General features: G+C 48.1%; 1 protein-coding gene across 2 annotated transcripts in view; it reads right to left on the bottom strand.

Moving 5' to 3' along the window:
- Window positions 1-24,739, bottom strand: part of ntn4 (netrin 4) — a 49,357-nt gene that overhangs the window by 9,754 nt on the left and 14,864 nt on the right. For both annotated transcript variants that reach the window (XM_078234686.1, XM_078234687.1), the window contains exons 3-7: window positions 19,031-19,306; window positions 11,477-11,603; window positions 9,692-9,880; window positions 4,387-4,600; window positions 3,102-3,235 (exon numbers count right to left, since the gene is read on the bottom strand). In XM_078234686.1, coding sequence (XP_078090812.1) covers window positions 3,102-3,235; window positions 4,387-4,600; window positions 9,692-9,880; window positions 11,477-11,603; window positions 19,031-19,306 — 940 coding nt within the window. The remainder of the gene's footprint in view (window positions 1-3,101; window positions 3,236-4,386; window positions 4,601-9,691; window positions 9,881-11,476; window positions 11,604-19,030; window positions 19,307-24,739) is intronic.

Genomic DNA, 24,739 nt, shown 5'->3' with positions numbered 1-24,739 from the left:
ATGGAAGTGGGCCTTGAAATTTGTGCCCGGGCCCTGCACTGGCAGGTGGTGGACCTGACTCCAGTCTGACTCTGGAAGGTGAAAATTCCATGCGAGCGTGCTGACTATCCGAAGACGGGAACGTGACATCAGAAAATGAACTGCCTCATGTATTCCAACTCAAAGGGGAAAATCCAACCAGTTATCTTTCAAAACCACTTCACTTTACTCCTCAGATGACTTTCTAGTTATTTTTCATAAGACTATAAGATATAGGAGCAGAATTAGGCCATTCAGCCCAGCCAGTCTGCTCCGCCATTTCATCATGGCTATACGTTTCTCAACCCCATTCTCCTGCCTGTTCCCCATAACCCCTGATCCCCTTACAAATCAAGAACCTATCTATCTCTGTCTTAAATGCACGCAATGACCTGAGCTCCACTGGCTTCTGTGGCAATGAGTTCCATAGATTCACCACCCTCTGGCTGAAGAAATTCCTCCTCATCTTGGCTCTAAAGGGTTATCCCTTTACTCTGAGGCTGTGCTCTCAGATCCTAGTCTCTTCGACTAATGGAAACATCTTCCCCACATCCACTCTATCCAGGCCTTTCATTATTCTGTAAGTTTCAATGAGATCCCCTCCCTTATCCTTCTAAACTCCATTGAATATAGATCCAGAGTCCTCAGACACTCCTTCAAGCTTTTCATTCTTGGGATCATACTTGTGAACCTTCTCTGAACCCTCTTCAAGGCCAGTATATCTTTCCTTAGATACAGGGTCCAGAATTGCTCACAATATTCTAAATGTGGTCTGACCAGAGCCTTATAAAGCCTCAGCAGTACATCCCTGCTTTTGTATTGTAGTCCTTTCCAAATGCTAATATTGCATTTGCTTTCCTAACTACCAAGTCAACCTGCAAGCTCCTGAACTAGGACTCACAAGTCCCTTTGCGCTTCCGATTTCTGAATTCTCTCCCCATTTAGAAAATAGTCTATGCCTCTATTCTTCCTACCGAAGCGCATAACCTCACACTTCCCCATGTTGTATTCTATCTGCCACTTCTTTGCCCACTATCCTAATCTGTCCAAGTCCTTCTGCAGCCTCCCCACCTCCTCAATGCTAACTGTCCCTCTCTGCCTATGACAATTCATATCTTTTAGTCACAATTGCGGTCATTTCAACCTCTGATGGCTTCAATGGAGAATTAAATAGCACTCTGTGGAAAACGGGGGATTTAGTTTTGAGCTGGATGGAATGGGGTAAAATGATTCCCAACCTAGGGAACTAAAGCCTGGTCCCGATTTCATCAGCATTGAAAACCTGAGGAACTCACGTGGGATCCCAAATTACCCTCACTTTGTACTGAAAGACATCACACCATTTCCATAGAACCATAGAATTGCTACAGTGCAGAAAGAGGACATTCAGCCCATTGAGTCTGCACCAACTCTCTGAAAGAGCATCCCACCGAGGCTCCTTCCCCCCCCCACCCTGCTGCTGCCACAACATCCCCGTAATCCTGTGCTTTTACCATGTCCAATCCACCTAATATGCACATCTTTGGAGGAAAGCCAGAGTCTCAGTTCTCATCCGCCCAGCTCGCTATCAATGCTACCCATTCTGCACACTAGACTGTGCCTGTTCGAACAGGTCATTAAACTCAGTAGTGCAGGGGGAACAAGGAGTGAGTCACGGGTACAAACTACATGCCCAGGACTAGGTTGTATGGTTTTTTTTCAGAGCTTTTTCTTTGCGTGGAGGATGATTGACTCTTGGACCAAGTTACTAGCTCGTGCTGTGAGTATGGACAGATTCCAGTGGCTGAGAAGGAGCTCGCTGAACTCCTCACTGTTACTGGTGTGCAGAAACTAGAGGGTGGAACAATGGCTTTCACCCACATGGTCAACATGACCTCCTGGAACCAGGTTTCATTGCCTTTTTAAAAAAAAATCTGGTTCTTTCCCTCTCCCAGGAGACCTGGCAGCTGGGACAAAGGGAATACTGAGAATTGCGACACTTAGTCACTCCATGGCTGTTTGCAACAGGCTCGATGCAGCAGGCAATGGTTTCGGGTTGTCTCTCTGTATGATTGTGTGTGTCTGTTGTCCATTATGTACACACACACACGTTCCTGAACTGAGAGGCTGTGAACACATTGTGAGTTTGGGCCTCCACAACCAATGATTGCCTTTTCCAATTCCCTATTCCGACATCAACAACCAAACCAAGGTCAATAACTCTGGGTGAGGAGGTTATGAAATGGCTCCAATCATTCTGTCCATGGAGCGGCTTTGATTACATTCAAAAACAACGGGAACAAACAATGTGATTAACTCTCCTGGACAGCACGGGGTGCGGAGGTTAAGAGGAGATTTACTGGAGGTGTTCAGGATTGTTGAGGGGTTTTGATAGACTAAACGATGAGAAACATTTTCCAATGGCAGAGGGTCAGAGGTCACAGGGTTCAGATAATCCCCAGAAGATTCTGATAGGAGGAGAGACTTTTCAAGCAGCAAATGGTTATGACCCAGAAGCAGATTCAATAGTAACATTCAAATAGGAATTAGATAAATACTTTAAACAGAACACACGTTACAGAGCTAAGGGGAAAGAGCAGGGGGGAGGGGAGCCAATTAGATAGCTTTTTCAAAGAGCTAGCACAGAGCTAATGGATCGAATGGTCTTGGTTTGACAAACTGCCACAATTACCACTCAAAGTCACAGAACGCAAATCTGCACTTGTGGCAATCACACTTGGGGCGGCACGGTGGCACAGTGGTTAGCACTGCTGCCTCACAGCGCCAGGGACCCGGGTTCAATTCCCGGCTTGGGTCACAGTCTGTGCGGAGTCTGCACATTCTCCCCATGTTTGCGTGGGTTTCCCCCGGGTGCTCCGGTTTCCTCCACAGTCCGAAAGACATGCTGGTTAGGTGCATTGGCCATGCTAAATTCTCCCTCAGTGTTACCCAAACAGGTGCCGGAGTGTGGCAACTGGGGGATTTTCACAGTAACTTTATTACAAGCTGAATGTAAGCCTACTTGTGACTAATAAATAAGTAAAATAGTGAACTGGGAAACTGGGATCTTTGGTGAAGATGATTTGAAGAATGACCTTCCTCACCTGAATGTCTAAGTGCAGAGAAACCTTGTTCGTCCTCCCAGTCCCAGGTGAGTTCTCTCCCAGTGAGTGCAGAGGAAAGGACCTGGTTCTGTGCTCCATCCGCAGGCTGGCGATACCAGTTTATATCAGCAGTGCTAAAAGGTTCAATGAAGGAATGTCAGCAGCTTGAAGGAAATTCAAATATTTTCCTCTGATGTTCATTTTCTCTTCAATGTCGACTGGCTCACGACGGCAACCCATTTCCCAAACAAACCTCTGGAATGTGTCCTTGACAAAGTCTCTCCTGCTGTCAGCCTGACTGCAAACCCTGACCAGGAGAAGGGGTTTGAACATCATCCACTCCAATTGGACTTTAGCTTGAGTCCAGAGCTCCCATCCTACACTCCCAGACTCTCTTAATAAAGCTGCTTTCAAATTTGCATTGGGAACTATTTAAAACCCAACCTTACCACTTCCTGCTCTGGTTGGCTGCACAGTTTGGGGCTGAGGTGGGGGGGGGGGGGGTAATCCTTCCCAAATAGGGGACCAGTGGTTTGGGGAAGTGTGTTTGAAAGGCGGAGGTGGGGAGGTACTGGGGTCCACATGGCACACCTCACGCTAAAGCTATTTGAGTTCACATGCCCTTGCCTACTGCCAGACGGTCAGTGGGTGAGGGGGGGGGGGGGGGTGGGTTTGGGGTTGGTGATAGGCTCTGTGAGCTCTCTTTATGCTATAATAGTTGATTAATGGGGAAACAGCCCCATTCACATCTCGCAGGAATCTGCATGCAAATGTAACATTTCTCTGTTAGCATAAAAGAGTCGCTGACTTGTTAAATTAGCATCACCAGTGTTGTTTAAACTTGATTGCGGGTTGTGGATGTTGCTGGAAGGCTGGCATTTAACTTGCTCCAGGGTTCGATGTAACTGAGGGGCTGGCTATGGCCCTTCAGAGTTTACAGGGTGTGAATCTGGAGGGTTAACCTCTACCCCAGTGGTTATGGCAATCCAGTAGCTCTCCGTAATCATTTTCCTTGATGTCTCCCACAGATTCCTGGAATTATTGAACTGTGCTACATGCTAGCCTGGGATTTGAACTCATGACATCCGGGTCCCTGGTCTAGTACCTATATTGCACAGTTAGAGGAAAATATACTCATTGTACCTTCTAAGCTGGTTCATCTTCTGCCTTCCATTGAGCTGGGCCAAGGTTCACATCTACCTACCCTACTGGTACAGTCCTTGGTGTAAGGTTCCCATGTACCACCTGCTGGCAAGTCCCTGATGTAAAGTTCACATGTACCCACCTGCTGGTACAGTCCCCGGTGTAAGCGTTGCAGCTCCCCGCACAGTCACATGGTTGGCAGCCATATTCTCCAAGACCCCAGTATCCCAGCATGCACTTGTCACAGCGGGGCCCAGCCACGCCAGGCTTACACAAACAGTCCCCAGTCACGGGGTCACAGTGGGTGTGGGGTTGTAGAGGCAGGATGGCAGAGCCCACAAGGTGGCACACGCAAGCTAGAGTCAAACAAATAAAGGAAAGACTTTTAGTGTATCCATCAACATCCTGGGGGTTACCATTGACCAGAAACTGAACTGGACTTGCCATATAAATATAGTGGCTACAACAGCAGATCAGAGGCTGGGAATCCTGCAGAGATTAACTCACCTCCTGACTCCCAAAAGTCTGGCCACCATTTACAAGGCATAAGTCAGGAGTGTGATGGAATACTCCCCACTTGTCTGGATGAGTGCAGCTCCAACATCACTCAAGAGGTCAACACCATCCAGCCCACTGGATTGGTACCTCTTCCATTATCTTCAACATCCACTCTCTCCACAAGGTTCCTCAGGCGGCACCTTCTAAACACACAACCATTACCATCTAGAAGGACAAGGCCAGCAGATACCTGGGAACACCACCATCTGGAGGTTCCCCTCCATGCCACTCGCCACCCTGACTTGGAAATATATCACTGTTCCTTCGCAGTCACTGGGGCGAAATCCCAGAACACCCCCACCCCCCTTCCCCAACAACAGCACTGTGGCTGTATCTACTTCACATGGATTGCAGTGGTTCAAGAAGGCAACTCATCACCATCTTCTCAAGGGCAACTAAGGATGGGCAAAAATGCTGGCCTAGCCAGCGATGCCCACATATCAGGATCAGAAAGGAAGACTTGTATTTCTATAGCACTCTTCATGACAACCGGACATCTCAAAGCACGTAACTGCTGATGAAGTACTTTTGTAGTTATGTTGTAGGGGCAGCCAATTAGTACACAGCAAGATCCCAAACAGCAATGTGAAAATGAGCAGATAATATGTTTTTTGCGGCTTTGATTGAAGGATAAATATTAGCCAGAACACTGGGGAAACTCCCCTGCTCATCCTCAAACTCCTGGCATGGGAACTTTGGCTGGTGGTGGGGGGTATCCAGCTTGGGCATCGTATTTGGCTCGGACTGTTGGTATAATTGCTTTGAACCACCTGTTCTCTGCTGTGATGTTGATGCTCTTGCCGTAGTTGTTAATAACAAACATCAAAAAGCAATGTGAGAAAATAATTTCCGTTTGCAAGTCACTGGGAGCGACAGACATGGAATTTATCTTCGTTAAACTTTTATTACACTGAAGGTGCTATATAAATAAAGGTGTTATTGTCTTGCCTCAATAACGTAGTGGAGACCCAGTATGTAAGTAATTTGAGGCTTGGCGTGACAATATAGGCTATTAGTGGCCGTGCTTTCAGCTGCCTGGGTCCCAAGCTTGGAAATTCCCTCCCTAAACCCCTCTCCGTCTCTCTATCTTCATTTCCTCCTTTAGGACAATCCATAAAACTGACCTCTTTGACCAAGTTTTTGGTTATCTGACCTAAAAATCACCTGATATTGCTTCATCATTCCCCTGTGAAGCACTCTGGGATGTTTAACCGTGTTGAGGGTGCTGTATAAACATGTCGTTGACCTTGGTGTTTGGGCAAGTCTAACATGTTTGACAGAAACATGTGATTTTGAATCAAATGGTCTCTCCAGCTGCCTTTCCTGCCTCTCTTGGAGACTAACTGGGAGAGATTGTTCAGACTGGTCAATGTCTCCAATATTGGATTGTGGGAATGGGAGGAAAGTAGAAGATGAACGAGATGGACCTTGGGTTGCTCCTATCCAGGAATTCATAAGAACATTCCCAAACATAGATTGGAATATCCCTAGGGTAAGGGGATTGGATGGGGAGGAGTTCGTTAGGTGTGTTCAGGAGGGTTTCCTGACACAGCATGTGGACAAGCCTACAAGAGGAGAGGCTGTACTTGATCTGATACTGACCAATGAGCCTGGACAGGTGTCAGATCTCTCAGTGGGAGAGCATCTTGGGGATAGCGATCATAACTCTATCTCCTTTATGCTTGCATTGGAAAAAGAGAGGATCAGGCAAGCTAGGAAAGCGTTTATATGGAGTAAGGGGAAATATGAAGACATAAGGCAGCAAATTAGAGGAGTAAATTGGAAGGAGGTATTCTCGGGGAAATCTACTGAAGAGAGGTGGCAGTTTTTCAAGGAATGTCTGTCTAGGGTTCTACAGGACAATGTTCCGAGCAGACAGGGAGGAGTTGGTAGGTTAAAGGAACCGTGGTGCACGAAAGCTGTGTGGGACCGAGTCGAGAAAAGGAAAGCGTACAAAAGGTTCAGAGAGCTTGGCGAAGATAGGGATCTAGATGAGTATACGGCTTGTAGGAAGGGACTAAAGAAGGAAATTAGGAGAGCCAGAAGGGGTCATGAGAAGGCCTTGGCAAGTAGAATTAAGGAAAACCCTAAGGCGTTCTATCAATATGTGAAGAGTAAAAGGATGAGACGTGAAGGAATAGGGCCTATAAAAGGTGAAGGTGGGAAAATCTGTACGGAACCAGTAGAAATGGCAGAGGTGCTTAATGAGTATTTTGCCTCGGTTTTCACAGAGGAGAAGGAAAATGCCTTACTGAAATCCATATAGACGACATCCATGGCCCTTCCTTCATCAACCGCTTTTGTCACTTCCTCAAAAAACTCCACAAAATTTGTAAGGCACGACCTCCCTCTTACAAAACCATGCTGTCTGTCACTAATGAGATTGTTCCGTTCTAAATGCACATACATCCTGTCTCTAAGAATCCTCTCCAGCAACTTCCCTACCACGGACGTCAAGCTCACCGGCTTATAATTTCCTGGGTTATCCCTGCTACCCTTCTTAAACAACGGGACCACATTCGCTATCCTCCAATCCTCAGGGACCTCACCCGTGTCCAAAGAAGCAACAAAGATTTCCGTCAGAGGCCCAGCAATTTCATCTCTCGTCTCCCTGAGCAGTCGAGGATAGATGCCATCAGGCCCTGGGGCTTTGTCAGTTTTAATGTTCCCTAAAAAACCTAACACTTCCTCTCTTGTAATGGAGATTTTCTCTAACGGGTCAACACCTCCCTCCGAGACACTCACGGTTAACACGCCCCTCTCCTTCGTGAATACCGATGCAAAGTATTCATTTAGGATCTCCCCTATTCCCTTGGGTTCTAAGCATAATTCCCCTCCTTTGTCCCTGAGAGGTCCGATTTTCTCCCTGACAACTCTTTTGTTCCTAACGTATGAATAGAATGCCTTAGGATTCTCCTTAATCCTGCCTGCCAAGAACATCTCGTGACCTCTTTTTGCCCTTCTAACTCCCCGTTTGAGTTCTTTCCTACTCTCTCTGTATTCCTCCAGAGCTCCATCTGTTTTCAGTTGCCTGGACTTAAAGTACGCCTCCCTTTTCATTTTAATCAGATCCTCAATTTCCCTGGTTATCCACGGCTCTCGAATCCTACCTTTCCTATCTTTCCTTTTTACAGGCACATGCCCCCTTAATTCCTTTACTGTTCAAAAATGTATCTATCCTTGCCTTAAAAACATTCAATGAGGTAGCCTCAACTGCTTCACTGGGCAGGGAATTCCACAGATTCACAACCCTTTGTGTGAAGAAGTTCCTCCTCAACTCAGTCCTAAATCTGCTTCCCCTTATTTTGAGGCTATGCCCCCTAGTTCTAGTTTCACCCGCCAGTAGAAACAACTTCCCTGCTTCTATCTTACCTATTCCCTTCATAATCTTATATGTTTCTATCAGATCTCCCCTCATTCTTCTGAATTCCAGTGAGTTTAGCCCCAGTCTACTCAGTCTCTCCTCATAAGCCAACCCTCTCAACTCCAGAATCAACCTAGTGAATCTCCTCTGCACCCCCTCCAGTGCCAGTATATCCTTTCTCAAGTAAGGAGACCAAAACTGTACACAGTACTCCAGGTGTGGCCTCACCAGCACCTTATTCAGCTGCAACATCATCTCGCCGTTTTTGAACTCCACCCCTTTAACAATGAAGGACAAAATTCCATTTGCCTTCTTAATTACCTGCTGCACCTGCAAACCAACTCCTTGAGATTCCTGCACAAGGACACCCAGGTCCCTCTGCACAGCAGCATGCTGCAATTTTTTATCATTTAAATAATAGTCCATTTTGCTGTTGTTCCTGCCAAAATGGATGACCTCACATTTACCAACATTGTACTCCATCTGCCAGACCCCCGCCCACTCACTTAAATTATCTATATCCCTTTGCAGACTTTCAGCGTCCTCTGCACACTTTGCTCTTCCACCCATCTTAGTGTCATCTGCGAATTTTGACACACTACACTTGATCCCCAACTCCAAATCATCGATGTAAATCGTAAACAATTGTGGTCCCAACACTGGTCCCTGAGGCACACCACTAGTCACTGATCGCCAACCAGAAAAACACCCATTTACCCCCACTCTTTGCTTTCTGTTAGTTAACCAGTCCTCTACCCATGCTCATACATTACCCTTAACACCGTGCACCTTTATCTTATGTAGCAGTCTTTGGTGCGGCACCTTGTCAAATGCCTTCTGGAAATCCAGATACACCACATCCACAGGTTCCCCATTGTTCACTGCACATGTAATGTTCTCAAAGAATTCCACCAAATTCCCATCTTCCTCTCTGGTATACTTGCGCTGTGAACAAGTGTGACCATGCAGAGCGGAACAAGCCACAGCCAATCAGCAGCTCCTTTTTGCCAGATTTTCCATTGCATCCATTTCAAGATGGGCTCCTGGAAAGAGTGATTCCAGCCCTGCCCCAGTCGGCCCATCTAACCCACCTATCCACCGCATCCCAACTTTTATCAACTCTAATCCTATATATTGGCAACAACCCATCGAGTTCCACCTTGACATCCACCAAAGGTTCTTATTCCATTACCTGTAATGATAACCATTCAATTTCCAACCATCAACTTCTGCCACCTTAGTGATGTTGTTGTAGATAAGAAAAGGAAGGGATGGTCTGGGCTAATGTGACCCTTTCAAATAGAGCTGGAGAGAACATTTGATTCAAAATCACATGTTCCTGTCAAACATGTTAGACTTGCCCAAACACCAAGGTCAACGACATGTTTATACAGCACCCTCAACACGGTTAAACATCCCAGAGAGCTTCGCAGGGATGCAATGTAGGAACACTCCTGGATATCAGGAAACAGTCCAGACAGAACTCTCAGATTTGTCAATGCAGACGTGGCAGAAATGATCTTACCCAGGCAGGTGTTTGGGGCAGAGAGAGGGACATTGGGGTTCCTGTAGAAGCCTTCTTGGCATTGCTGGCAGTACTGCCCCGCTGTGTTGTGCTTGCAGTTGTCACAAACTCCCCCGCTGCGGTTACCCGATGCCAGCCACACACTGAGGTCAAAATGGCAGCTGTCTGCGTGATTATTGCACCTGCATTCTGACACAAGAGGAAAGGTAAGATCATTAATCTGTCCCAACTTTGAAGTTTTCCCTCAAACACAGGCTGGGATTTTCCTGCCCTGCCCACTGAAGATGCCCCCCACCCTAGGCCGGCCACCTCCACTGCGGGAAAACCTGCCACGGTGCGACTGGAAAATCCCAGCCATAGATTTGAACTCAGAAATAGGCCGTTCAGACTAAACAATCCATGTTAATGCTCATCCTCCACACAAACAGCTTCCTAATCCCCTCTGTGCCAATACTGCTCCAACCTCTCCACATCCCCCTTTCCTTACACACTCAACAAATATAAATGTAAAACCCAGGGCCTGATCTTAACCCCCTGCACCAGATAAGAGTGTGGCATTTAATTATCAGAGAGGGGTGAGGAAAGATAATGTCCATCCTTCTTCAGAGTCATCACCGACAGAGCCTGTTGAAAATGATAAAGCTATTTATGAAAATCTCTGGGGGTCAGGGGACAGTGGGTCACACAGCAAGATGGGAAGTGTGACCTCTGGTCAGGGCCTGAGCCTGAGGCCTTCAGGAGGTGAGCTTTCAGAGGGAGAGCAAGCCACAGCAGGGCCCTGTCCCACCACCGGGGTCTGGAAAGATAACACCATCTCCCCACTGCGGTTCATGTGAGGAGCTGGAAAGGCACTTGTGGATATACCGTGGTGATGTGGGAATAGGGCACTAGCCAATGTGGTGAATCAGGGGTGGAGGTGGTGAGATGGGGGGGAGGAGGCGTGGTAGGGGTGGGGCTGATTTTGGACAGTGTGCCAGATTCTCCATGCCCTCCCATCACGGCCTCTTTCACCACAGTGGAGGCAGCCCGACATTGGCCGGCAATGGGATCATCTAGTTTTGCTGCCGTCAATGGGATTTCTTGTTTGCAGCCCCTGTTGCTGGGGAGCCTGCGGCGGGGGGGTTTGCCATTAGTGGGTCCGGATGATCCTGCCAGCATGAACAGCCGGAAAATTCTGACCAGTGTTAAGGTGAACACCTCCCTTATTCTTTGTGCCTCTCAACACCTTCACCGATTTATTCCACACGTTTGGGATCTAACCTCAGTCACATCTCTCTCCAGCTGTTCCTGCTCTAACCTTTGCTTGTCAGAATTTCAAAATACAGGAGGCCATTCAGGCCACCATGTCTGTACTAGCTTTTTGAGAGAGCTGTCCAATTAATCTCAAACCATTGTGCTTTGTCTCCATAACCCTGCAAAGTTCTCCTTTTCAAATATTCATCCCATTTTCATTGTTGAATCTGTTTCCACCAGCCATTCAGGTTGTGTGTTCCAGATTATAATTCGCTGCATAAACTATTTTCCCCTCATCTCCCACCCAACGCTCTTCAATCTGTGACAGTCTGGTTACCGACTCTCCTGTCACTGGAGACACTTCCTCCCTCTCTACGCCATCAAAGTCCGAATACATCTATTAAATCTCTCCTCCGTCCTAGGAGAATAATCCCAGCTTCCTCAGTCTCTGCACATAACTGAACTCTCCCATCCCTGTTCCCATTCCAGTAAATCCCCTCAAGCGCCGTCTCCGGAAAGATCGGAGAGGACGGAAGCCATTGCATGACTTACTGCGACACTGGTTGGCGGTTCCCCTATTGCCATCTGCAGGTCTCCAGGGCTGGTCATTATATAAAGGATCACACCTTTCACAGTGTTTACCCACAGTATTGTGCTTACAGATACACTTCCCATGGACCTGTTACAGAAATGAAGAGAAAATGTAACGAGCCAGGGAAAGAGTTTGGTCAGCCAGTGACAGACTGAAAGAAACAAAGAAAGATTTGCAGTTATATACCACCTTTTACTGGGGGTGGCCTTCACACTGGGATGTCAGAACAATTCATACCCACCTTAGTGCCTCGTCCTGCTGCCCAGCAGTGGCTGCAGACCAACAAGCAAACCAAATCTGCCCCAATATTTCCCCATGAATCACTTCTTCCCATTTTTTACACATTCCTCACAACCCTTAAGAAAAATCTGTAATTATGCAGAGCCTTTCGTAAGCTCGGGTCATTCCAACAAGTTCTGAAGACAATGTAATGTGGGCAAATGTGGCTCAATCCACAGCAAGGATAACCTGGTTTGGGAGTGATGGTTGAGGGATAATATGTTAGCCTGAGATCCTTGAAGTTCTTTAAAATAGTGCCACAGAATCTTTGACTTTCCCCTGAGAAGGCAGACAGGATGTTGGTGTAACAGCTCGGAGAGTTAAGCTCTCTATCAGTACTTCACTGGATAAAGCATTCAATTATTTAAATCTGTGGCATTGACAACTCTGTAAAATATACCACACAATCCAATCCTACTCTCTTGTGTTCCTCACACCCGTTAACATCCCATCCAGTCTATTCCCAACCTTCCTCAACCCCAATAACCCTGGCATCCTGACCTTTACATCACAGAGGCAGAGGTCAACTCTCGGACACTTCCTCCTACCTCCCCCTGGACCAAAACCCCACCCCGAACATCTAGCCATTGTTTCCAGGACTGTCACTATCCCACCCAAGTCCTATCCCCATAACCCCACGCATTTACCCTGTTAATCCCCCTGACACTAAGCATGGTCAATCCACCTAACCTGCATATCTTTGGAGTGTGGGAGGAAACTGGAGCACCCAGGGGAAACCCATGCAGTCACGGGGAGAATGTGCAGATTCCACACAGACAGTGACCCGAGGCCGGAATCGAACCCGGGTCCCTGGCGCTGTGAGGCAGCAGTGTAGCTTTCACTGCTGCTAATTTGACCCAGAAGATTAATGATGAAGGCAGAGTTAACAAAATAAATTTGATCAGGATTGCTTTGGTTCGGGATAGATTTAATAATCCGGGATACAGGTTTTATTTTAAAAATCTGCACATGGCTGGCACCCACTGTCCGTCCACCTTGAGAAGCCGGTGAAGCAGCTTCTTCGAAAGCTGCAGTCAGTGTGCTGAAAATACTCCCACAGTGAAGTTAGGGCGTGGGAGTTCCAAAGTCATCATGCAGCCACAGTGAAGGATGGTGGGGCATGTTCAGACAGATGGTAATATTGAACGCCTGAACAACACACTGTTCCAAACAGGAGGAGCGTCCATTCACCAATCCTTCATTATTAACACCAAGTGTTCAATGTCATGAGACACTTGCTGCTTTCTGCCAATCTTCCTCATTAATGACTCGGAGCTGTAGCACTCTGTGCTGGTTATTATGCTCACTACATGAACAGTTTCAATATTAACGACATACAAACTCAGGGTTAGAGTGGGCCTTTTTACCCCCTCCAGCCCACTCCACTCAATAAAACCATTGCTGATCTGATTGTGGCTTTAACTCCTCTCCTGCCTACCCCCGAAAACCTGTAATCCCCATATTAATCTTTCTACCTTTACCTGAAAAATATTCAATGACCTCACCTCCACCACTCTCTGGAGAAGAAATTTCCAAAGATCCACAATCCCAGAATATTTCTTCCTATCACCATCTTAAATGGGAGAGCCCTTATTTTTAAACTGTTTCCCCGAGTTCTAGTCTCTCCCACAAGGGGAAACACCCTCTCAGGATCCACTGTCAAATCCCCCTCAGGATCTTATATCATTCAATAAGATCACCTCTCAATCTTCTAAAGCTACCATGACTTGATTGATGCACCTTTGTGTTGAGTTCTTTGGAATCACTGTCCTGGTGATTTAACCTTCATTGCAAGAGGATTTGAGTACAAGAGCAAAAATGTCTTATTGCAACTGTCCAGGGAGAGCCTTGGTGAGATCACACCTGGTGTATTGTGAGCAGTATTAGTGTCCTTATCTAAGAAAGGATACATTTGCCACAGAAGATGGGATGACAGCATTGTTGTATGAGGAGAGGTTGGGTCAATTTGGCCTGTATTCCCTGGAGTTTAGCAGAGTGAGAGGGAGCTCATTGAAATGTATAAAATTCTGAGCAGGCTGGACAGACTGGATGCAGGGATGTTGTTTCCTCAGGCTGAGAGGGGTCTAGAACGAGGAATCACAGTCTCAGGATATGGGCTGGACCATTTAGGACTGAGGTGAAGAGAAACCTCTTCACGCAGAGCACGGTGAACCTTGGAATTCTCTAACACAGAAAGCTGTGGAGGCCAATCACTGAATATATTTAAAAACAAAATAGATTTCTCGACTCCAAAGGCGGCAAAGAATATGGGGAGAGATTGGGGGTGTGGTGTTGAGATAGAGGATCAGCCACGATCATACTGAATGGTGGAGCAGGCTCGGGCGGCTGAATGGCCCTCACCTGCTCCTTGTTTCTATGAGGCCACTAATCTCCCAAATGGGAATTGGCCAGTGTTGGCTGGACTCTGCTAAATGGGATACCCGGGAACACCACCACCTAGAATTTCCCTCCAAGTCACTAACCATCCCGACTTGGAAACATATCGCCATTCCTTCATTGTCGCTGGGTAGAAATCCTGGAATGTCCTCCCTAACAGCACTGTGGGTGTACCTACGCCTCAGGGACTGCAGCGGTTCAAGAGGACAGCTCGGCACCACCTTGCTGAACGGTAATTAGGGCTGGACAATAAGTGCTGATCTAGCCAGCGATGCCACATCCCATAAATGATTTTTTAAAAATGACGGGATAGGTTCCAATGCTGCCGTGTGGCAGATATGGAGCAGGGAAGTTATTTCAATGGAGTCATTCCCTTCTCCCACCCATTTCCCATTTGAAGGCTGTGGTTTGACAATGGATGAGATTCCACCTGGAGCCTTGTGAATGAACAGAAACCAGCGTGCTGCTGGTTTTAGCAGGGCCCACGCCATGCTCAACAAGGAGGATGACAGTGGAGCTGCCCCTCAGTCTCTGTGCTGTGTCAGTAGTTGACTCCACCTCTGGGTGATTAGTCCTTGTGTTTTATTGAGTGATATCCCTCTGCAGAGCGAGTGTGGCCAGTTCCCTCAGTAACCTGAAGCTGGTACCCACTCAGCAGACTGTATTTCACACTGCCTTCAGTATGACTCCAGTCCACAGCTACTATCTACTGGGAGTGATAGCAATGATCAAAGATTCTCAGGCCTCAGGGGAAGAAGCAGTCAGTTGAAGGGATTGTCACTATTCTGTCCTACCCTTAGTTTAATCCCTTTGTTCTGGGCAGCACAGCGGCACAATGGCTAGTACTGCTGCCTCATAATTCCACCGACCTGAGTTTGATTCTGGGCCTTGGTTCACTGTGCGGAGTCTGCACATTCTCCCTGTGTCTGCGTGGGTTTCCTCCGGGTGCTCCAGTTTCTTCCCACAGTCCGAAAGATGTGCTGGTTAGGTGTATTGGCCATGCTAAATTCTCCCTCAGTGTACCCGAACAGGCGCCAGAGTGTGGCGACTAGGAGATTTTCACAGTAACTTCATTGCAGTGTTAATGTAAGCCTAGCGGTGACACTAATAAATTAACTTTAAACTTCTGTTCTGCCACTCAAGTGGGGTCACAACCTCTCATTCACTGACAATAGGCTGGCTCAGTGTTTCAGTTACAGCCTCCATACATACGGAAAATCATTCCCAACATCGATATTCCCAGACACAATCACTCATTCATTCATGAGCCATGAAAGACCTTTCCTTGTAATCTGCTCCCAGGCTGCTACCAAAGTTGCTAAGCAACCGGCTGTTGTGCGATGGGAATGGTGTTTCCAATCCGGAGTGATCTCTGTCCTCTGGGAATCTTTGCTCACAAACTCCCACGACTGCCTCTTGTCCACGGGGCATTAATAAGGAGCCAGGCAGACTGGGGGGAGTTCACCAACCCCTTCCCTCAGAGTGTGGGGCAGCTCAGTATCAGTAATCCACTAGCTCATTACTGCCACCTCCATGAATCAATGCTCTGACTGCACAGCACCGCTATCCTCAATGAAATTCCCTCTCAGCTTCAGGTCAGTTTAACAACTGCTGATAAAGAGTTAATCTCACCATTTTGTGCTGTCATTATTCCTTTGCACTCCCAGAATCTAGTTGTATTTACTCTAAACAGCTCCCAGCCTCTATTGAGTGACACTTTAACAACAGACCCTGTTGCAGACGTATAATCTGATCTCTTACATATTCGAGAAGTGAGGTTAATCCTTATAAGCGGATTAGCTGTTTACAGTTCACAGGGAAAGTGTATCCACCTCATTGGAAATGTTATTAACGGGGATAATATATGTTTCCAGCTTTCACTTTGTTATCATCAACATTGTTCAATGCCCACAACAGACCCATTTCTACAGAGAGCTGCACTTGCTGCATTATTCACAGAGGAGCTGGAGGGTTCTTCCCAGTGCCCTGGCCAGTATTAAACCCTCAACCAATACCTCAGCAGTAACCTGCCCAGTGACACCCAGTTTGGGTTCTGCCAGGGTCACTCAGCTCCTGACCTCATCACAACCTTGGTTCAAACATAGACAAAAGAGCTGAATTCCAGAGGTGAGGTCAGAGTGACAGCCCTTGACATCAAGGCAGCTTTCGACCGAGTGTGGCATCAAGGAGCCCTCGCCAAAATGGGATCAATGGGTATCAGGGGCAAACTCTCCGCTGGTTGGAGTCATACCTGGTACATAGGGAGATGGTTGTGATTGTGGAGGGTCAGTCATCTCAGCTCCAGGAATCTCTGCAGGAGTCCCTCAGGGTAGTGTCCTAGGCCCAACCATCTTCAGCTGCTTCATCAATGACCTTCCCTCCGTCATAAGGTCAGAAGTGGGGATGTTCGCCGATGATTGCACAATGTTCATCACCATTTGCGACTCCTCAGATACTGAAGCAGTCCATGTTCAAATGCAACAAGATCTGGACAATATCCAGGCTTGGGCTGAAAATAACCATTTGCACCACACAAATGCCAGGCAATGCCCATCAACAATACGAGACACTCTAACCACTGCCCCTTAACATTCAATGGTGTAACCATCACTGAATCCCTCATTGTTAATATCCTTGGGGTTACCATTGACCAGAAACTCAACTGGATTCACCACATAAACACAGTGGCTACAAGAGCAGGTCAGAGCCTAGGAATACTGCGGCAAGTAACTCACCTCCTGACTCCCCAAAGCCTATCCACCATCTACAAGGCACAAGTCAGGAGTGTGATGGAATACTCCCCACTTGCCTGGATGGGTGCAGCTCCAACAACACAAGAAGCTTGACACCATCCAGGACAAAGCAGCCCGCTTGATTGGCACCACATCTACAAACATTCAATCCCTCCACCACCGACGCTCAGTAGCAGCAGTGTGTACTATCTACAAGATGCACTGCAGCAATTCACCAAAGTTCCTTAGACAGCACCTTCCAAACCCACAACCACTTCCATCTAGGACAAGGGCAGCAGATAAATGGGAACACCACCACCTGCAAGTTCCCCTCCAAGCCACTCACCATCCTGACTTGGAAATATATCACCATTCCTTCACAGTCGCTGGGTCAATATCCTGGGATTGCCTCCCTAACGGCATTGTGGGTCAATCCACAGAACATGGACTGCAGCCATTCAAGAAGGTGTGGGTGGAGGTGAGGTGAGAGACGTTTAGGGACAAAATTTTCAGAAAAGGATCTATTGACAAATGAACCAAAGGCTCAGTGACTCAGTGAAAAGCAAAATCGGAATTTTTATTTTCTGCAATTTGGTGATTTGTTTTGGACTGAAAACCTTTGGGGAATAAAATTGCAGTGAAATGGGCTTGGTGTTTTTCAGTACAAGTGGGTTACACGTACCCACAGCAGGGCCGATTACCATGTTAGTGTGCGCGAGGGTATCTCTCACTCTGATCCATGCTGACATTGTCAGTGCCGTACCGCAGGAGGGCTGCACTGCTGGAGGAGCTGTCTTTCACAGCAACTCTTTCACAAGGATTGGACTGCGCAGACGAATGGAATACAAGTTAACATTCCTCCCTCACCAAACACCAGCAGGCCGATCAGCAGCTCACTCATTCCCCTGTCTGGGGGTCTTGCTGTGTGTCCCAGTGTCAATAATATAACAATTTGTTCACAGAGTCAATGCCACTGAGAGGTTAAAGTTATCAGAAAAGACTGGCCTCGAGAAAAGAGACGTTTCAGACAATGGCTGGATTGAGGTTTTTAAAAGTGTGAAATGCAGACACAAACATACAGGAATAGTCCACTGGGCCTCTCCAGCCTGCTCTGCCCTTCAATAGGATCGTGGTTGATCTGATCATGGACTTAACTCCACATTCCCACATACCCCCTCTTGTTGGTCAAAAATCACTCTAGTCACGTGGAATATAAGCATTAATGTCCGGGGAAGTGAAACATCTCGGCCGGGGATCCCCCGACCTCGCCCGGGATCCCCCGACCTCGCCCGGGATCCCCCGACCTCGCCCGGGGCCGTGATCCCCCAGTCCCGCTGCAGTGAATGGAATTTTGACTGAGTGCCAAATTCTCCATTCTCGTGGCAACGGCGGCAGTGGGTACGAGAATGAAGAATCCCAGCTGTTGTGCAAAATATAAATGATTTCTTCATGCGTGGGGCAGTGCGATGGATAAAAGGATTTCTTGTGCTTCTGCAAATGGGATAGGAATGGAGTTCATTGCATTTGTGACACGCCCTCTCCTCCTTTCAGCCTGCATGCTGGTGTACACACTCTCCGCACAGTGCGGCCGTGTACACGCTCTCCGCACAGTGCGGCCGCGTACACGCTCTCCGCACAGTGCGGCCGCGTGCACGCTCTCCGCACAGTGCGGCCGCGTACACGCACTCCGCACAGTGCGGCCGCGTGCACGCTCTCCGCACAGTGCGGCCGCGTGCACGCTCTCCGCACAGTGCGGCCGCGTGCACGCTCTCCGCACAGTGCGGCCGCGTGCACACTCTCCGCACAGTGCGGCCGCGTACACACTCTCCGCACAGTGCGGCCGCGTGCACACTCTCCGCACAGTGCGGCCGCGTACACACTCTCCGCACAGTGCGGCCGCGTACACGCTCTCCGCACAGTGCGGCCGCGTACACACTCTCCGCACAGTGCGGCCGCGTACACACTCTCCGCACAGTGCGGCCGCGTACACACTCTCCGCACAGTGCGGCCGCGTACACACTCTCCGCACAGTGCGGCCGCGTACACACTCTCCGCACAGTGCGGCCGCGTACACACTCTCCGCACAGTGACGGTCAGCATACGTACCACAGAAGGGAAGTTGCTCCTCGCAGCTCTGAAACCCGCGGCAGGTTCACACAACTCCGCGTGGCCATTACAGAAGCAGCTCCCCATTGCGATGAGGTCATAGATTGCGTAGTGCGCGAATCGCTGGGGTTTGAGGCCGGCTGTCCGGGCCAGGCAGGGGCACGGCTGACGTTTAAGCAGACGCACACGGATATTGGTGACCTTCAGCAGCTCTTGTGCTTGAACGCTGTATGGGTCTGCGACAGAATGTGGTGGAGACAGAACACGGAATATAACCTGTTTGAAGAAAGCAAAGAAGAAAAATCAGACAATGCAGGCAAAAATCCACTGTTTAACTGATTGCAAACCCATCCCAGCCTGCTAGTCTAAAGTCAGATTAATCATAGAATCCCTACAGTGCAGAAGGAGGCCATTTGGCCCATCGAGCCTGCACCAACAACAATCCCACCCAGGCCCTCTCCCCGTAATCCCACCTATTTACCCCGCTAATCCCTCTAGCCTACATATGCCAGGGTACTAATGGGCGATTTAGCATGGCCTATGCACCTAACCCGCTCATCTTTGGAGTGTGGGAGGAAATCGCAGCACCCGGAGGAAACCCACACAGACACGGGGAGAACGTGCAGACTCTACACTGACAGTGACCAGAGGCTGGAATCGAACCTGGGTCCCTGGAGCTGCGAGGCAGCAGTGCTAACCCACTGTGCCACCATGCCGCCCATACTGGGTGATCAGGTTAGAATGAACCAGAAACATTACAGTTTCATCAGGAAATTCCCACATTCCCCAAACATTGGGTTCAACAACAACTTACATTTATATAGAATAATGAACAATGAAAGGCAGAGGACAGGCCGAGAGGAGGGAGGCTGGATCCTGACAAGGCTGCAGGAATAGCTCCCAAACAAGTAGGCCAAAGGGAAACTGGAGGGGATGGATGAAGACACCAGGTACGATGTGGGTGGAGGTCCAAGTGGGCAGTGGCTCCTCACAGGTGATGGGCTTGGAGGATGCGGGGTGGGGGGGGGGGCGTTGAGTTGAAGAAAATACTTCTTCTTGAGGCTTTTCCCTCAGTGTTGACATCCTGCATGATCTGTTGACTGGAGAGAGTGATGTGAGTGTGCTGGACCAATGTTTAAACATGGCGCTGGGACATTCCAACCAGCAGCTGAGGGCGGGTGGATGAATCAGCTGCCGGCTGCCAGGAACTCACTTGTGTATAATTAACGAGCTTCCAATCGCTGAATCTGGCGCAGGATCCTGCTATTCTGATTGGCTGAACAGGTGCTGCTGGAGCCGCCCACCACTGAACTTAGTCTCAAAACGGGAGAATTCTGCCTTCGATCCCCATCTCCTTCCATCCAATCCTTCTCGAGTTTCCCTAGTTTCTTACCCCCCAATCTATCAAGAGGAGGAGGAATCACATGGACTCCAAGCATTGGCTCTATTGTCTCTCCACAGGCGCTGCCAGACCTAGAATCATAGAATCATTACAGTGCAGAAGGAGGCCATTTGGCCCATCGAGTCTGCACCGACAACAATCCCATCGAGGTCCTATCCCCATGTTGAGATTTTCCAACATTTTCTGTTTTATTTCAGATTTCCAGCATCCGCAGTATTTTGCTTTTACCAAATTCCTATCCTGATTTACAAATTTCCTCTGTCTCACCTCAATCCTATCTCTAAACTCCCTTTTCCATGTCAAGTTCCCCTCAGAAACTGGGCTATTGTAGACTGCTCAGCCTGCCGGCCCAGTCGCACCTTTCGCTGCTACTGTCTTGTCCATCAAGTCACAGAGCAGCAAAACAGAACATTTCAAATTCAAATAAAAGTCAGGCAATAAATATTGACAATCTGTTAGCTAAAGGTTACAATTACAGGTGATAAGTTCCAAATGTGTGTCAGATGCAAAGAAAATGTTCTATTTCCCCGATGGTGGTGGACAATCTGAGCTAAACAGAGCAGCAAAAGCGTGTCAGGCATGAGATGCATTACCGTAAATCATGGTGTATAAGTCGACCCAGTGTACAAGTTGACCCCTGATTTTGGAACAACTTTCAGAGGCTGTAAAGGTCAATTTATATACTGACATCTACGGTACTCTCTACTTGCCTGAGTGAGTGAAGCTGCAGCAAGACTCAACTCTTTTGAGTTAAAACAATTAAGCTAAATTAAACAAACTGAGGGACAAAGCAAGGAGGGCAGCCCCTTAAAGGGGAAATGCCCAAAACATCAACAAAACACAAATTAAATATCAAAATCAAAATGTGATTAACAGGGTCAATAACGCACTCCAGCTCCTGTGGTGCCCAGTGGGCATGGAAGGCCTCAATGGTGCCCGTGGACTCTGCATCTTCCCTCTCCAGGGACACCTGGTCTTGAATGTAGTTGCGGTAGAGGGGCAGACAGTCAGGTGAGGTGGCCCCCTCAGTTGCCTGCAGTCTGGACCTGTTGATAGTGAGTTTAGCCAGGTCCAAGAGCAGGTCCACGAGGAGGTCCTCCTCTCTCACCACCCCTTCCACTGCAACAAGACTCAGGAAGCTGGACACCATCCAGGAAAAGCTCTGTTTGAATTATAGAATCCCTGCAGTGGAGAAGGAGGCCATTCGGCCCATCAAGTCTGCACTGACCACAATCCCACCCAGGCCCTATTCCCATAACCCCACATATTTACCCTGCTAATCCCCTGACACTAAGCCACAATTTAGCATGGCCAATCAACCTAACCCACACACCTTTGGACTGTGGGAGGAAACTGGAGCACCCGGAGGAAACCCATGCAGACATGCAGAGAATATGCAAACTCCACACAGACAGTGAGCCTAGGCCGGAATTGAACCCGGGTCCCTGGTGCTGTGAGGCAGCAGTGCCAGCATTGTGACATAATGCTATCTCCACTGTGACACCAAGTGTTAGCCCATTCATTAGCCTAGATCTCTACCAGCACATGGTGACAGAAGCGCGCCCTGTCTACGTGGTAGGATTGAACTCACAACTTGCTAACATTTCTTCCAAATTTGAGATCTCTATCACCTAGAAGAACAAGAGTTTCGTTACATGGGGACACCTTCCCCTCCAGGTTCCACACCATCCCAATTTGTAAATACATCTCTGCACTGTCGTTGGATCAAAATCCTGGAACTCCCTCCCTTACAGCACCATGGGTGTGCCTTCACCACATGGACTGCAGCGGTTCAAGGAGGCAGCTCACCACCACCTTCCCAAGGGCAATTAGGGATTAGTAATAAATGCTGGTGAGCCGGCGACGCCCACCTCCTGAGAATGATCATTACAAAGATCCCATTCTGAATGAATTGCGGTTTTACATCCAATCTCAGCACGAGAGCAAGTGAAATCAGCCCAGGATTTTGCTCCAGCTTGCTGTTTGCTATTGCTCGACCTCTGGAACAAAGGACGGGGTGTCTGGATACCCAATCAGCCATGACCCCCTAGCCACTTACCCCTTCCCACGGACACACATGATGAATAGCCAATGGGAGTGAGTTATCAGAGAGTGGGCAGTGCCGCTGAAACAGGACCAACTGGGCACTGAGTGAAATGAAGAAAGTATTGGGGGAAAGAGGAGAAATTAAATTTGAACTGAGGTCTGAGAGGAAGTTATGGAAGTAATTAAATGGCAGTCAAGTAATCCAATGGCAGAAAAGTTGTTTGCATTAGTTGATTGCTACAAAGCCTTGGTGATACAAGTTAGAGGTTTTGGACAAGACACGCGAGGAGGATGTGAGAAAGAACTTCATTACGTAGCGAGTGGTCTTGAGGGAAATAAACTTGCAGGACTGCAAGAACAGGAGAATGGGACTGACTGGATTGCACAACAGAGAGCTAGCTGAATAGCCTCTTCCTGTGCTAGAACAAAGATAATAATGGATGAATACGCCTCACGGAAGCAATACTTCAAGACTTGATTGTAAGGAGAATCCTTCATTTCCATAGAATCCATAGAATCCCTACAGTGCAGAAGCCAGCTATTCGGCCCACCAAGTCAGCATCAACCACAATCCCACCCAGGCCCTACCCCCATAACCCCATGCATTTACCCTAGCTAGTCCCCCTGACACTAAGGGGCAATTTAGCGTGGCCAATTCACCTAACCCGCACATCTTTGGAGTGTGGGAGGAAACCGGAGCACCCGGAGGGAACCCACGCAGACACAAGGAGAATGTGCAGACTCCACACAGACAGTGACCCAAGCCGGGAATCAAACCCAGGTCCCTGGCGCTGTGAGGCAGCAGTGCTAACCACTGTGCCACCCTGCCACCCGCCCCCCAATATAATTTATATTTAGTTTGTAATTCCTGCGTTTATCCATTCTGTTAAGTATAGGATTTGCTTAATTTCTGCTTCCGCAATGAAAGCGACATGATTTTAACATAGACACAAGATATTGCTCAGACTGGTGGATATTAGATCACTATACAGATTGGAACAGCAGGTTCCATTTCCATCAACTTTCCATGATAAAGTTTACAGTCACAATGAAAACCCGTGCCACAATTGGCAGAAAAGTGTAATCACAGCGTGACACGTTTACATGGGCAGCCCCACCCCAAATGTGGACAGAAACATTTACAATAAAAATATTAAAATAGGGACATAATACATGAGTTTAAAATGGGGGCTGAATGGCCCCAATTATCTCCTGCCCTCTATCCCCATCTCCCCAGCGACTGAATTTAGTGGGAGGGGAGAATGAGTTAGTGTCGGGCAAGTCCATTTCTTTCCTGCATGGAACACCTCCTGGTGCGCAGTGTGACACAGATTCCCTGTCCATGTGTAGAGTACAAGGACTGTGTGAACACTGCAGGGACTGACAGGACCTGGCTTCTTCTAGAGAGGGCCTTATACCTGACGTGAAGAGCTTGCAGAGGGTGCAGTGGAGATTTACTGGAATGGTGGCAGATCTCAGTTATGTGAGGAGGCTGGGGAAGCCGGGATTGTTGTCCCTGGAGCAGAGAGGTTTAACTGGAGAATTTGATAAAGGCGTTCACAATTTCAAAGGATTTTGACCTCAGTATATCAGGGAAACTGGCAGAAGAATTAAGGACACAGGGTGGGATTTTCCACTCCTCCGCTGTGCTTGCCAGCGGTTGGCCATCGGTGGGATCTTCCAGTCCCGCCGATGTCAATGCTGTTTTGTGTTGCTTGCTGGTTGCGCTGTCGGGAAACTTGCCATGGCGGAATGCCATTGGTGGGACTGGAAAATCCCACTGGTGGGAAGGCTGGAAAATCCAGCCGACAGATTCAAGATGATTGCTAAAAGACCAACCGGGAAATAAAGTGTGATGTGGAATGCACTGCCGGAGAGAACCCGAAGTCGATCGATTGTAACTTTCAAGAGGGACTTGGATAACTAGAAAAGGGAAAAGAAAATGCAGAGCTGTGGGCAACAAGCTGGTTAGCAGGACAGAACAGACAGACACACGATGGGCTGAATGGCCTCCGTGTTTGCTGGAAGATTATATGACCCTATATAAATTCACACCAAAGACCACTGGCTGAACGTTAAGAGTTAAAAATAAAACTGGATAAAAGAGATTTGGAGATAGGAGTGAAATGTTTGTGATTTGAATTGTTTCCTGTTTTCCATGTGAAGAACTCGCTTGTGAAAGTTGTTCACTATCTAAGCTGCCCCAAAAGCACTGTCCTCAAACTGAGCTGGGAAAGGATGTTGCGGTGGAGAAGATGTGG

The sequence above is a fragment of the Mustelus asterias genome, chromosome 19 (genome assembly GCF_964213995.1).
Source record: "Mustelus asterias chromosome 19, sMusAst1.hap1.1, whole genome shotgun sequence".
In the NCBI taxonomy this organism is placed as follows: Eukaryota; Metazoa; Chordata; class Chondrichthyes; order Carcharhiniformes; family Triakidae; genus Mustelus; species Mustelus asterias.
The sequence above is the reverse complement of the archived record's forward strand: the minus strand, read 5'-3'. Positions and strand labels throughout refer to the sequence as shown.